This window comes from Cydia splendana, chromosome 24 (genome assembly GCF_910591565.1).
Source record: "Cydia splendana chromosome 24, ilCydSple1.2, whole genome shotgun sequence".
Lineage (NCBI taxonomy): Eukaryota > Metazoa > Arthropoda > Insecta > Lepidoptera > Tortricidae > Cydia > Cydia splendana.
In genome coordinates this window covers 1615595-1625018 of record NC_085983.1, presented here as the reverse complement: position 1 = coordinate 1625018, position 9424 = coordinate 1615595, and the positions used below count along the sequence as shown (strand labels likewise).

Below are 9424 nucleotides of genomic sequence, written 5' to 3'. Positions count from 1 at the left end.
AACTTTCTTGTCGTATTGCAAAAATCAATTTTATGGTTTGTATTAATCCTAAACATTTTAATTCTATTTATTAGTTATATTAATGAAATAGAGGCAGCCAGTTTATTTATTCAAATATGGTCATGTGTTTTAACCATAAGAATATAGCAGTATCGAAACGCTTTATAGGGGTTCCCATATTATTAAAAAAATCTTCTATATGGTAGAAAATGTAGAAATACAAGAAGTAGTAGAGAGTTCGAAATATTTATTAAACTTTTAATTATTATAAAATGATATCGTTGCAAAATAAATGGCACTAACAGTTCCTTACAAATTACAAGCTTTACATTATTTATATACATTACTTTGCATTATTAGTTTTTATTATGATCACACGTCAATACATAAATCGGTGGAGCGGAAAGCACATAAAGCGGCGTATCTGAAAAAAAAAAGATTTACGGTTATTACCATGTAATTGATACGTAGTATATTCTCAGTAGTTTGTGTAATTGATTAATAATAACAACACATACATTACAACGCATATTCAATGATAAACTAACCTGAGGTAGTTTTACAATTTATCTTCAAGTTGTCAAGAGAGCCACTGTGGTGCCCGGATTCGTTACTGAAAAAATACAAATGAGTCATAGTCATGATTGATGGGAGAAAAAATATTTGTTTTTATTAAGACAAATACAGAGTTAGACTTTTCTTGATCTAACTCTATTAAAACTTAGTAATCATTAAGTGCATGTAGTTATAACTTACCAGTTTTCAGCGTTGATATTATTTAAAGATTTCGACAGCACACAAGGCTGCATGGCAGCTTGCAAATCAACCAGTGAGCAAGCTTGTCTTGCACGAGCAATCAAACTATGCTGTAACATGCTCTGGCAACATTTCTGTTCATCGTTTATTCTTATTTCCGGTACTTTCTCAGATTTCCCGCTTTGGTGACAATCACAAGCTTTTCTTCCATTTTCGGTAGTTGAATTATCGACTGTTGGTTTCGAATCCTGGTTAAGAGATCGGTGAATGTTAGGGTCTGATGCGTAGTTTTGTTTATATTTATCAATAAACTGTACAGTTTTGCGATTCCTCATTGCTGATAGATGGTATTGACCTCTCCGGAAGGCTGCAGATGACAAATTGGGGGACCTGTTGGGTGATGCGTAGGCGGATGCAGATTCACTTGGCTTTTTGATTGCGTCTTTAATTTCATATTCTGTTGCTATTGCTTCGAAAACCTGTAAATTATAGGAATAATCTAGTAAATATAGATGCTGTCTATCTAGTTTTATTAAATATAGTTCCTGACCTCTAACATAGCAGTATAGTATGATATGGTCCTTTGCAAATAAGCACATCAGAGTCCTGTAATAATACTATTGTGTTTTACTTGTGTATGTATTGCTGCTGGTAATATTGTATGGTATTGGTTCATCTCTCTAACTATATTGTACAACAAGTTAATAGATTCCTTTTCTAGTAAAGCTATTAATGTCAGGAAAATATTGCAATTTTTATATGTAGTCTTTATTATGAATTTGGTTCTGGTATGCAATTAATTTGGGAAACAAGTGATCGCTAACACCAAAGGGAAAATTCTTACCTGTTCGGCGACCAAATTCCTAGCATACGGAGAATCCTTGGGCGGCAGTGCTTCTCTGCATAAAGCACAGCGTTCTAGCCTCTTCCAGCATGCTATAATAAAACGGGAAGATATCGTTTATATTACAAGTTCATTACTTATACCTACACATCAGTTTAACGTATGTCGGAATTGTACGTAGGGGTTTAAATTAAAATTATGTAATAGAACTATCTAATTAATTGTTATAACGGTTTCTGGAGGTATTTAAGATGTGATGATTGACCGCAACAGGTTTAAGGACAATAATATTGTGTGCCCTACAGGGTGTCATGTACCTACCGCTTTATACTTGTAACACCTTACTATATTATGAACATGACTACAATGAAATGAAATGAAATAAAGAATAAAGAACACTCAATCATCAGGTCTTAAGCAGACGCCTCCAGGAAACATAATAGCAATTTTATTTTAAGGTAAAATTCATAGTGTTTTATGTGAATAACTTACACAAAAGTTTTTATTAATCCTATTTGTAAGTACTATGTAGAATTGTATAGTGTCTGCCCAAGCTAAAGGCATTTGCAGTGACAAAGTGTAATAATGTCATTAACATCAAATTTCTATGAAAATATGGCGTTTATAATGACACATTGTTCTGTTGAAGTCGGTTCAAAGTTAGCTGAGATGTACTCTAGCACAGTTTTATTGCTAAACTTCAAGGCAGCTTATAGGTAGGTAGTTTGTGAAGAAAATAAAGGAAACCAACCTTCGCAGTACAAATGTGACCGTGCACAGTTTAGTGCTTTTGTGGCAGTAGCGGCGCAGACGCAGCAGGATAATGCTTTTACGACTCCCGCCAGCGCTCTCCTTGACTTCTCACCGCGAGAACCTCCACCACAACTCCAGAGGAGCTACAACATTTATTGAATGCAGTAATCTTGATGAGAAATGTGGCTGTGGTATCTCCAATTCACATCCATTGGACCAGCTGGGCTAGAACCTAAGCCCTATCCCACATGAAAGAAAAAGACTGGCTGGCATTGGGACGTCTAAGTATAGGCTGAATTATTAGAGTTATTCCAAGAAAAGTCTACGGAGATTTTGATAGCTCACGCAGTGCAACTGTTATTTATACGTCATAATTTCGTAGAAGATTGACGTTTAAAATAACACTTGCACTACGTGGGCTATCAAAATCTCTGCAATCTTTTCTTGGTCTAACTCTATTATTATTTCTAACTCTATATTAGTATGCATTGGATTGAAGCACGTGAGCACACGACAGAAAAGAGAACAGATGTAACTTTATAAATAGCGGTAGATGTGATGTTGTGGTTAAAGTTATGTCTTATAAGGAGCTTATAGACATGACAAGGCAACGGAGCAAGGTGGTCCAAATATATACTCTATGTGATACAATTTTTCACTGATATTTGTCACTTCGTCGCTCTTTCTTGTAACTTTTCTAATACGAGCATACCTCTGGATCATCTTTTGGATCTACTCCACAGTTCCAAACAAGAAGTGAAATTCCGTGGCCCGCTCCATCTCCCCTGATCAACCCAGCTACTTGTCCAACCTGCAAAATATAAAATAATAATCAGGGGTCTATAATATGAAGACTGGATGTAGCTTAAATACTTAAATCTTAATTTTACTAACCAACCAAATGTCAACCAAAAACCAACGTTCACTCCATGGTTAGTAATAGACGTACCTATATATCTCAGGGCTGGCCTTACGGGCAATAAGAATGGGGCATGAATGGGACCAGTACAGTACAGCGGTGTGACATCGCTACAACGCGATTGGTTGATGAGTACGCATCACGCGCGCGATTGGTCGCAACTAATTGCGTTATACTGCACGATTGGCTCGAATTCGTGAGTGACACCGCTGAACTAGTACCATTTTTAGTGCCCGCAAGGCCATTCCTTAGATATAATACGTCAATGTGGTTAGTAGTTTTCATTTCTCTATCATGTAAAATATTATTTCAAGTTCACATAAAGACGTTTGATACTTAAATTGAATGTCAAATGTTGAACTCATATTAAATTTAGTTTTTACAGGTAAACCAAGTAAATCCTTTCCGTCAGCCTGGAGCAAACAGTCCCCTGTTTTCAATCCCGCCAAGTCAGCTCTCGCTCCTGGCGTTACTTCACGAACCTGACAAGAAAAATAAGTTTTTGGCAAAAAATTCATTTTTGGTACAAGCTTTTATCGCTGACTGTACTTTTCTTACGACAGACAACTAATACTCATCGAGACAATTCTAAAAACCCCTAACACAGTTAGGTTGCGTTGTTTCATCACAGAGTTCCTATGGCAACCTCTTGTCTCCATCATCAGATCAGTTCGACAGTACCATATTATTGTATTGTCATCAGAACTACATACAGCTGCCAATTTTCATGACGGTATGATCCTTGGAAGATGGTTAAATTAGTTACCTTAGATTCCATTACATAGTTACATACATCACAGTGGAACAAAATGATTAAATGACTTTTTAAACCCTATTTTAAAAAATGCTTTTCGGTTGAAAATGATGTAAGGAATAAAAAATGTAATATTTTTTTTTTCAAAATAAGACTTATTTAAAGCAGAAAAAAAATAAAACCTGTTTTTTTTTTGTATGAAACTGAAAAATAGGTATCTTATTATAAGAAAACCGTTACCGATCCCGCTTTCTAATCTTTAGAATATTATTCTCCTACTTACTTAAAAACAGTAGAAAATAATAAACAGCTTATCTCGGTAGGTGCCCGTTTTTGTTTTATAGTCCAGTCAAAAGTCAGTACAAAACAACATTTTTCTTAGTGTTTTATTTTTGTATTTTAATAGTTTAACGGTATATTAATGATAATTTAGAGTAAATACGACATATTCTCACTTACTTTCATGTTTGCTTATATTTAAAATTTTCATAATTTTCTCGTACGTATAAAATTATTTTTTTCTTTGTCATAGTTATAAAAATGTCAAAAATATGTTGTATTTACACAAAATTATCATTAATATACCGTTAAACTATTGAAAATAAAAATAAAACACTAGAAAATGTTGTTTTGTACTGACTTTTGACTGGACTATAAAACAAAAAAGGGCACCTACCGAGATAAGCTGTTTACTATTTTGTACTGTTTTTAAGTAGGAAAATAATATTCTAAAGGTTAGAAAGCGGGATCGGTAACTGTTTTCTTATAATAAGATACCTATTTTTCAGTTTCATACAAAAAAAAACAGGTTTTATTTTTTTCTGCTTTAAATAAGACTAATTTTGAAAAATTTTATGTAACATTTTTTATTCCTTACACCATTTTCAACCGAAAAGCATTTTTTAAAATACGGTTTTAAAAAGAAATGCGAATGTCCATTTTTTTGTAATTTCGTTCCACTGTGATACAGGTCGACCTAATAAAAGCTTGTTAATTAGGTCGCATAGTTTTTTATAAGTTTCAATGTTTAGCTAATATAAACTTTTTTTAATTTAGCCAAAATAGTTTTTAAAATTTTTGCGTTTTGAACACATTAACTCACGTTTATAGACGGGTCTATCGCGAATTTATTTTATTACCTTTATTTACCGTCGTTTCGGAAAATAAAGGTAATAAAATAAATTCGCGATAGATCCATCTATAAATGTGAGTTCATATAGCCAAATTTTACAATAAATCATGTCTCAAGGGCAAGTATAAGATAGAAAAGCTAAAAAGTTTTGAATTCGGGTTAAGACATATGGACGTAAAGAGAAGGCCAACTGTCTAAAAAAGTTGATTAGATACAGTAACAGATACCTATTATTTAATGTCGAAACCTAGAAATCATAGGGAAAAGGATGTTTATGTACGGATAAAAAGATGCCAACGAGTGCCCGCGACTGAGGCGCCTGCATTTAAATTTGTTATACTATATTAAAAATATAACCAGAGTTTATGTAATGATACTAATGATCAAACATCGGATTCTAGGGGGCAAATTGTATGACGGATAGGGATCCCGTCATACAATTTGCCCCCTAGAATCCGATGTATGCTAATGATGATTTATTTTTACATTAACGTTAGTAATTTTTCTTTTAAAATTTATGTCAACACGGTATTTTTGTTCTTCATGTATTTTTTACATTTACAGAGGGGTAAGAAATACTTTTAGCAAGTTAAAACCATGAAAAATTTTGTAAACTTAAAACAAACTCTAATTTTCCCTTTTTTTTAGTGGTTCTATTAATGAACCAAACCAGGCAAAGCTAGAGTTTCAAATCTGCGTGGATTACAATCAAATTGACCATTTACTAAGTTGATTACAAAGACCATTTATAGTCAGACCGTGAAAAGTCTGCAGCGGATTTGATAGCCCACGCAGTGCAGGTGTCATTTTAAACGTCAAACTTCTATGAAATTATGACGTATGAATAACCTATAAATTGAATTATATGTATGTACTTACCCAAGGATAAGGGTCCCATAAAGTTCTTGTTAAACGGAAGCCTAGCCCCTCGCCCTCATCTTCTGGTAAATTAAGCTGAAAAAAAAAACATATCAATAGATGGAAGAACTGTAGGGCTAAAATGGTCGGCTCTTTATCGTTTGTCACCGTTCTTGTCACGTTCTAACACTCCTAACAAATACGTAAGTGCGAAAGTGACATGTAAACTATTCGTAGTTTATCCCAGTTTAGGTACACTTTGTAAATGTTTATTATTCCCACAAGTAAGTTATATTTAGAAGCATAATTCAAATTATCTCACGACTACAAAACACGTTTAAGATTTATCCAATTTAATGAGTTTTCCGCATATGACGACTTCGCATGCCCCAATCATAATGTGATGATCTGATAGATAATGATGATATACTTTATTTTATTTCAAGGTACGACGGGCTATTTTTGAACAAATCCGGATTAAAATACTTACGACAACTAGTCTGACACCTTCGCAATCTTCACTTCCGCTTCCGCTTGGGATGTCCGCCATCGTTCACGCGCTAGATTAATTAGTAAAATATGAAGTCTTTTTGTTGTGAATGTTTGGGCAATTTAATTGGCAAATTAAATTAATATATTTATTTATTTATTTATTTATTTAAACTTTATTGCACAAAGTATATACAAAAATGTACAAATGGCGGACTTAATGCCAAATGGCATTCTCTACCAGTCAACCATAGGGCCAAACAGACATCTACAACGATCTATTATACGATTAACCTAAATATAACAAAATAAAATTATTGGAGGCATTTATTCGACATTAAAAAGTTGACCACGTCTATTATTAGATTTATTAGGTTTATTCTGATATTTAAAAAAAAATTAACTTTAGTTTTAATATTGTATTATTATGATTATTATTTTAAAATTACTTAAATTATATACGTACAAAAAATAATGAAAAAACCAATAATTACAATTACTTAAAGCTTGTTTTAAATAAAATAAAAACAGAAAAATTAAAATTATTTCCTAATTTGTCTAAGCTCGATGTTATTAAAATGATTCGTAAAAATTTTAACATAAATATTGTATTAAAATTACACTAAAATAAACTGAAAATTACGTAACGCACTTTTTTTGTACTCCAAAATATTTAGAAATAAACACAACCGTTCACAAAAATAAACAAAACATAAATTAACTGCTTAAGCACAATAGTGAGCGAGCTTTGAGATTCACGAGTACGATCAAACTGTTGTCGATAAAAAACTTTATCATGACATAATAGTGCTGTGCTCATAACATCGACAGCATATCCTCTAACAGTTAAAGTATTTTCACAAAACAAAACATTAAAACAAAAATAATTCTAATTATATTGTGTCAAGTTACCATTGAAGGTAAAAATTTATTAAATAACATAAGCTACGCAGACGATATGGTGTTGCTGAGTCCATCAATCAGTGGCATACAAGACCTGTTGACGATATGTGAGCGGTATGCGGATTCTCATGGCCTCAGGTACAATGCCTCGAAGAGTGAGTTGTTAGTTTTTAAAGCGGGTACTAAGAGCTACTCGCGTACCCCTCAGGTTAAACTTGGCGACACTCCTCTCAAGATAGTTGAAGAAGTTAAATACCTGGGGCACTGGGTTACTTCATCCCTCACAGACAACAAGGACATCGAAAGGGAACGCAGGGCGCTGGCGGTGAGGAGTAACATGTTGATCCGCAGATTTGCTAGGTGTAACAAAAACGTTAAAATTACCATATTTAGTGCATACTGTCAGTCATTTTACACCTGCAGTCTATGGATCAACTATACTCAAAAAACCTACAGCGCCCTGCGCGTCCAATATAACAACGCTTTCAGGATGCTGTTGGGGCTCCCGCGGCATTGCAGTGCGTCAGGCATGTTCGCGGAGGCGCGCACGGATGGCTTTCACGCGATAATGCGAAAACGTGTCGCGTCCCTGCTGAGACGTATCGCCGGTAGCCCCAACAGTCTCCTGGAAACAGTGGCAGGACGGGATAATAGTCCCTTCCATTACTCCTGATACAGGTATACATATACTTACAAGGAGGACTCAAGTGTAATTGTATTCAAATTGTACTGTTTAACACAATAAACATTTTTCATTTTTTTCATATTTTTTTTCATTACTACTGTAACCAGATGCACATGTTGTCCACCTAGTTTTTAAGTTTTTAAGTGTTGTTGTTTTTAAGTTGTAAATGTATATAGAGTTTAAGTTTTATTTAAGTGTACATATATGGAATCATTTATTAATTCTGAAATAAATTATATAATAAGAAAAAAAAAATGTTCTTTACCCCGCAAGTATTTTCCACTAGTAAAAACAAGTAAATAATTGACTACTTTCATGGTGTTAATAAAAGTATCAGTACAAAAAAAAAACAATTGCGGAAAAATATGTTTAAAACAGCAACGTTAAGCCCCCTCCAGACTATGTACGTGAATCGCGGGCGTAGCCGCGAACGCGAGTGTGGAGTCGATTTCGCTGTCTGCGAAAATCGACGCCACACTCGCGTTCGCGGCTTCGCGCCGCGATTCGCGCACAAGTGTGGAGGGGGCTTTAGAAGTACAAATCAGTAATGCCTAATAACTAATGCAATAATACCTTATTAAACATTCATAAACACACTTGACACTCAAATTAATTTTGCAAAGCCAGGCTACACAAGTTAGCAATGGATACAAGTTAAATCCATACAGATAATCTCGACATAAGTAGTCGATATAGGTAGCGTTACATCTCTATAATCAAACCAGTTATCCTTACCTCACGGTCGCCGTCTGACCTACGATACAATAATGTAGGTTACGAGACCTTTCACTATCCATTGATGAGGCAAGATACGTGTCACATGTGCACCTGTTATATCAATCGATTACTATACTTAGTTCGTTTTTTTAGCATTAGAAAAAAGGTAAACAATCTTGATGTGCCTTTTAATTGAAAAACACGTTTTAAAAAAATAAGTCACGGCAAATATGTAATAATTATGAATCTAAAACGAACATTTATATTCTTCTGCTTTCATTAAGTAATAGTTACTGATTTTTAAAAAGCGTTTTTCAATTAAAAGACATGTCAAGATCGCTTACCTTCTTTCTAATGCTAAAAAAATGAACTATAGCTGTGGCTCCGGCTCTGCCAGTGTGCGGGGGTGAATTTTCATTTTAAACAGTCTATGCCCTTTACTGGTTTAGCCGCCTGCAAAGGTAATAGGATAGGCTAATAATTAAAAGAACCTATGTTTGACGGTCTCACATTTAATTTGTTCTCTATAAAAAATCTGGTCAAGTGCGAGTCAGACTCGCGTTTCACGGGTTCCGTACATTACCTAATTATTAATAATGTATTTTTTTTATATG

The 9424-nt window shown here is 34.1% G+C and overlaps 2 protein-coding genes across 4 annotated transcripts; one reads left to right on the top strand and one right to left on the bottom strand.

The window, feature by feature from the left end:
• Positions 1-270: 270 nt before the first annotated feature.
• On the bottom strand, positions 271-8880 carry LOC134802551 (uncharacterized). 3 transcript variants are annotated; one of them, XM_063775208.1, is made up of 10 exons: positions 8829-8880; positions 6507-6576; positions 6038-6112; positions 3656-3754; positions 3066-3164; positions 2352-2496; positions 1601-1692; positions 757-1235; positions 549-613; positions 271-424 (listed from the first exon to the last, which is right to left on the bottom strand). In XM_063775208.1, the coding sequence occupies exons 2-10, from the start codon at positions 6564-6566 to the stop codon at positions 357-359; spliced, it is 1182 nt and encodes a 393-aa protein (XP_063631278.1). In that variant the 5' UTR covers positions 6567-6576; positions 8829-8880; the 3' UTR covers positions 271-356. The 3 variants fall into 3 exon arrangements, with proteins under 3 accessions (XP_063631278.1, XP_063631275.1, XP_063631276.1); XM_063775205.1 differs by lacking the exon at positions 8829-8880 and adding an exon at positions 7158-7329; XM_063775206.1 differs by lacking the exon at positions 8829-8880 and having other exon boundaries at positions 6507-6599.
• On the top strand, positions 7464-8081 carry LOC134802154 (uncharacterized). The gene has a single exon (XM_063774747.1). It carries the CDS (start codon positions 7464-7466, stop codon positions 8079-8081), a length of 618 nt encoding a protein of 205 aa, XP_063630817.1.
• Positions 8881-9424: the final 544 nt, after the last annotated feature.